The 6,165-nt window shown below is 35.6% G+C and overlaps 1 protein-coding gene across 1 annotated transcript; it reads right to left on the bottom strand.

Moving 5' to 3' along the window:
* Window positions 1–2,903: 2,903 nt before the first annotated feature.
* Window positions 2,904–4,990, bottom strand: LOC144452259 (large ribosomal subunit protein bL17m-like). The gene is made up of 3 exons (XM_078143321.1): window positions 4,716–4,990; window positions 4,225–4,293; window positions 2,904–3,699 (listed from the first exon to the last, which is right to left on the bottom strand). Exons 1-3 carry the CDS (start codon window positions 4,902–4,904, stop codon window positions 3,292–3,294), a joined length of 666 nt encoding a protein of 221 aa, XP_077999447.1. The 5' UTR covers window positions 4,905–4,990; the 3' UTR covers window positions 2,904–3,291.
* Window positions 4,991–6,165: the final 1,175 nt, after the last annotated feature.

Below are 6,165 nucleotides of genomic sequence, written 5' to 3'. Positions count from 1 at the left end.
TGTCATTCCAGGGCGTATACATCACATCCGGTGTGTCAGTTGACGCACTTTCAAAATACAACTCACTTCAATCGCAGTACCTCCTTCAATGAGGGCACAATACTTATGCTAACAATCAGGGTTGAACCTCTTATTTCAAGTTGTGGAGGGGCATTTTTTTCCCATAATAGCGGCAATGCATACCCCCGCCCATCTGGTATAGATGTAATACAAATAGCCTCATGGTCAAGGAACTTCGTAAGCTATTACAGGATTTGTTTCCCGCTACTAGTATTTTTGTAGGATTGTTTCTAATAAGAAGTCAAGATAAAAGAAACGAAAACCACCGAGAACACAAGTACGCTGATCTCGCTGCTATATCTAAATTTGCATTTGTATGAAGAAATAAATAAACCCCTAAACAAAGAGGTTTTTTTTTTTTTTTTTTTTAAAAACAATACTGCTTACCTAACACAAATAGTTGTGCATCGCTGTCCTTTAGCTGTTTGTAATAATATTTTGGGGCACTTTTTGTAAAAAAATACCAAACGTTAACCACCCACAGTGGAACTAATCTGACTGACCGATTATTTATCAAGTTTGAATTCAAGTTTCATATATCAGTCTTACATGAATATGTCAATATTTTTATCTTACTACACGATGTTATTTTTCTCATCAAAGTTTATTTCATGATATAGAGTAGGATACGATTAATATATATTTTTATGACAAACAAATATTGATTATAAGATTTCTGAAATTAAAATGTGTCTTTGATATTCAAAGATATGTGTTTTTGGTTCCTTAATACGGTGTCCTCACTTTTATGTTTATATATTGGTTGCTATAATCCATATCAATCGATTGAATGTCAATAATGTATTATTTATTATTATTAAACTCTGTTTATCTATATAATGAAGTAATTATAATCTATTCTACTGGCGTTGTTTTTGCTTTGAGTGGCAATAGTTTCACGTCCGACGTACGGACACTTCTTCAGACTGATTGAATATTTTGTGACAGGTGGGTGTGACACGTGACGCAGTTGAATTGTCATGTGATAATGAGAACCGTCAAGGAATTTTACTATGGAAAGTGTTTTATACACCCCCGCCAAGTTATGACGTAGTTCTCCTTCTCTATTCAAGGAGGGCTCCTCCCGTTTTACAAATATGGTCTTCTTCATCTTCAAACCACCAATGTTCTTTGTCCAATATAACAACATCCTGTCAAAAGAGTCGTTTGTACTGTCAAGGTGTGTACACAGCCGAGGCCACACGAACTCGCTCTTCTATTCAATATTAAGGGTTTGTCATTTTCTCCAGCCTGGGGGGTTCCATCGTTCCGACCATGGATGTATCACTAATACATCCATGGTCCGACAAAGTCTCTGACCTCCCTCGCCACCCCATCTCTCTGTATTTCTAAAACATGACACACCCCACCCCCATCATTCTTCATTGTCACTCAGAGTGGACTTTAGAATATTTCTCGTCACGTGATATCAACCATTTTTACAAGACGGAAGTATCATATAATTAGCAACCAATATTTATACATATGGTTGAAATATTCAAAAAATGTTTAATAGCATCTTGACAGTATTAGGGAAGAACTTGAGACAGGGATACGGTTCACTTCTCACACGGTCCGAAGGTTGTGCCCCGTACAAGCTCTAGAGTTTTTGCCTTTAAAGGCAATATTTAGGCTATCCAGAATCCGTCATTACGTTCCAAAATCTCTCCTCACCTTTCTTTATATGGGTCTAATCCTGCCTTACCTTTAGTTACTGTGTTGGAATCTAGGGAAACATTTATCAAACTGCTCTTGCGCCACCTATCCGTCTACAAAGAAAATTGTGGGGCTCATAACTTTCTCTGTCACGTCCATTCTACTCTTCTCTTTAACAGTGAGGAATATCTCCCGATCGGGATAATTATCCTAATCGGGATAAGCATACATTATCATTTAGTATTCATCCCGATCGGTGTCAACAATTCTTTAATTAAATATTTAACAGGTACACTGATTGGCTTATTATCCAAAAACGAATAACGTTATTTCGGTAAATACTCTTGAATGCACGAACTGAAAAAAGAGCCCTAGACAACCTCCTCGGTGGCTTTTTGTAGTTCTAAGTTTTAGAGTAACAAGCATACATACCTGTTTCCACACGCACCATAGCATGCCATAGATACGTGCGCCAGAGAATTCGAAGATCATTTTCCTAATTTGGATAAAATAATAATAATAACGTTTGTCCCCATCGGAGGGTATACATTCTTAACTGTTTAGTCAACTTAACATTTTTGACACCTATAAACTTTGTAAACTAGCATGTTCATCTTCAACCTAAAACACAATCGCTATGTACAAACTCATGACCATTACACTACCGATAATTTGCCCCATAGCTATCCGACCACTGCAAACACCAATAATATTTTACATACATACATACATACATACATACATACATACATACATACATACATATTATATGCGCGCACACACACACACACACACACACACACATACATACATACATACATACATACACACACACACACACATACATACATACATACATACATACATACATACATACATACATACATACATACATACATGACTGTTTTGTTTATTTTTGCCATGAATGTACAGTTTTGTGTGAAATAACACTGCACCTCACTGTACTGTTGTCATGCCAGGCCAGGCTAGGCTTCAGACTCACACTGCACTGTTGCAATGCCAACCCAGGCTTCAGACTCACACAGAGATAATTACATCAATTTGACACATGTACGTCATCACCCACTGTTTCAAATAAACAAGAAATTTACAATGGATTCGGTGGAATAATAGCGTATACGAGAAACTAATGGAAACAAGCCACTGATCTTTATCAACACTGCTTTATTACAAAATGGTATTCATAGGATGTCTACACTACTTGTCAGAGTATACCCTTTAAATACTAGACATATCTGTACAAACAAGTCTTCTAAATCTCAAGATATAGCACCCCACAGTACGCTGTGAATTGATGTCTAAAATACACTCATCACATACATCAGTTAGTATGTCTATAGTAGAGGGGAACCTAATCACACACACATATCAGTCACTGTGTCTATGGTAGAGGGGAACCTAGTCACACAATGTACAACATGGTTTAATCATAACAGCTACATATTTCACAGTTTCTTTCCTGAAATAAGTGAATTTTTTTGTCTTAGATGAAAATGTTCAGATTTACATAATTTGCTACCATCGAACTTGATGTAATTTATGGTCAGTTCACACTCAAACTGGGGTACCTTCATCATTTCCAATATCTGATGATGTTGTTTTACTTGGAGAGTCCACACTGTTACTCTGTTTTTTAACCCTCACATCTTGATCAAGTCTTCCAGTGAAATCATATGCGGTACCTAAAGTAACAGTCTTAGCTAACTCTAGTGCATCGGTCTTTTCTACATCTTTTTTCACTCCTTGTAATAGAACATTGATTAACCAGTTGGGGTTTTTCTTCTTGACTGGTTGCAGTGGTGGGAATGGATTTCCACAGTATTCTAAGAATGCCATAGGAGATGCCTTGGGATGGAGATGGTTACCTCTTTCTCCAATGTGCCATAACTTAGTGTACTGCCCAGATTGATTCTCATATCTTGGTACCAAAACTTTGAAAAGTTTATGTACCAAGTCTTTGTCCTGCAAATAAAAATTGAATGGAAACTATCATAATATGCAATGAATAGAATAAATGCAATAAAACAATACATTATCTCACTTGAATAGTGAATAAATCAAAAGAATGTTAAGAAAAGTGTATGTATTTTAGTGGAATTGGATATTTTCTTGACACCCTAAGTTATAATAATTCCACAGTGTTGGTAAAAGTATTACATGTACACAGTGGATTTGTTAAGGAAATAAAGTGGGTAAAATTTACTAAAGTTCCAATGATTGCCTATTTGGGGGTCAATCCCTCAAACATCATGGCATGTAAGAGCTCACACATCAGATTGGAAGAGCTTTCTAACTTTTTACAATGATCTACTATTGTTCATGTTCAGGGTCATAGAACATTATGTCATATTGGATTTCGGTGCTTAGCTATACAAATTCTGTTGATCAATTGATTGATCGATCGATTGATTGATTGATTGATTGATATATGTGGAAGTCAAGTTGGCAACACTAGGAATGTGATCGTCAATCATAAAAAAAACTTACAGCAAGCCACGTGTTGGCTACTTTCATTGCCTCAGCATCCTTATAACCTCTTTTAGCAACATCTATCAACTGAAACACAATAACAAATGTGTAAATATACAAAATCAAAAAATTTTTAATGACTTGAAATATTTGGTAAACTTTTGTGAAACTTACACAAATGGTGCTGAAGAACAATTGAATGCTTTACCATGCCTGTGATGGCATGTTGTTATGCAATAGTAATAAAGACTGATTGATTGATTGATTGATTGATTGATTGATTGATTGATTGATTGATTGATTGATTGATTGATTGATTGATTGATTGATTGATTGATTGATTGATTGATTGATTGATTGATTGATTGATTGATTGATTGATTGATTGATTGATTGATTGATTGATTGATTGATTGATTGATTGATTAACACCCACACAGGATTATAAAATACATTTCTAATGTCTACAAACAGAATTATTGATGTTCACAATCTAGATACGTACGTACCTTTTCTGCATATTTCTGTGTTTCGTGGGCTTTCGGGAAGCTTGTTTCAATCCGTTCATGGCGAATGAGAGCAGTCACCATGCCTTGTAATAGTCGAAGACGAGCATGAGGTCCTCGAGACATATTTCGAAACATTTTGCCATGTTTACGTTGTCTTGGATGGTTTGGGAAATATTTCCTACCACTCATTGCCTTTCTTTGTTTTCAAAATCTAGTTTGTACGAGTAAAAGTTACAATTTTCCACATGCACATGCATCTGATGCTCTAGTTTGTGTCAAAGGTCACAATGGTAGATAGTTTTTGTTTACTCCACATGCGCTGCGCCCTCTACGACACAACCTAGTCAATAATAAACGTTTTCTGTATGTACCACAATATCGTTAATAGCGTCCATATCAAGTGTAAAAGTACAATGTATACTGTTTCATATGCTAATTGACCACATTAGACATATGCTAGGCTTGTAAATAAACCAATTGAAACAGTATGCTTTAAACTTGATAAGAAAGCTATAAATGAGTGTAACACATAGAGAAAGTGCTTTACTTCAGTGTTTCTTCTAATATAATATATTACAAGTAACACTGAAGTAGGACAAAAAATATTTCAGCATCAATAACATAGATTTACGGAAAGTGAATGTTCCCTGTGGTGTCCTACAGTCCCCACACGGGTCGATATAACATATAGACCATACATATTTGGAATGTAAATAACTTGAAAACCATTTGTGCTTTTGTATAACCATATATTGTATAAAAACACCTAGATCCAATCTGATTAAAATCCGATGTAGATGTCGGCTAATCGTTCATCGCGCGCTATTTTACCTTCGTTATTTTGCCTTAATTGACCTTCTTGGTACATGTGACATTTTTTAGCCTGGAATCAGGCTAAAATATGTAAACATGTACCAAGAAGGTCAATTAGGCAAAATAACGAAGGTAAAATAGCAATGAACGATTAGCCGACATCTACATCGGATTTTAATCAGATTGACCTAGATCATGACGTGGGCTTATATGCAATAAGCTTTTAATACTGTTCAGGGTGTACTTATAAGCCGAAAGAAACTGAGAACAAGAGAAAATTCAAAAACGCAAAATCAGTTAGCATATCTGAAAAGAGTTATGTGTACAGTACTGTTAGGCTATTATTTCTAACAAAACTTTCGAAAAACGTTTTAGTTTCAGCTAGCTGCAATAATTGTAACAATCGTTGTGGTTTTGAGTTATTGTTTTTTCACTTTTTAGTCTTTTTTCGTTCCGATATTTAACTAGGATGTTTCCCAGTTACATCGGGATGAAAAAGAATAAAATACAGGCCACAGCGAACGCAACACTATAGGTGGTACTTCCATGATGAATTATTGCAGCATTGAAGTCAAACCCTGTGCTAATGGGGACATTACCAAGGGTGTGTAGATGGGAAATTGTATTTACAATTCGA

Source organism: Glandiceps talaboti, chromosome 22, assembly GCF_964340395.1.
Source record: "Glandiceps talaboti chromosome 22, keGlaTala1.1, whole genome shotgun sequence".
Classification (NCBI taxonomy): Eukaryota; Metazoa; Hemichordata; class Enteropneusta; family Spengelidae; genus Glandiceps; species Glandiceps talaboti.
The sequence above is the reverse complement of the archived record's forward strand: the minus strand, read 5'-3'. Positions and strand labels throughout refer to the sequence as shown.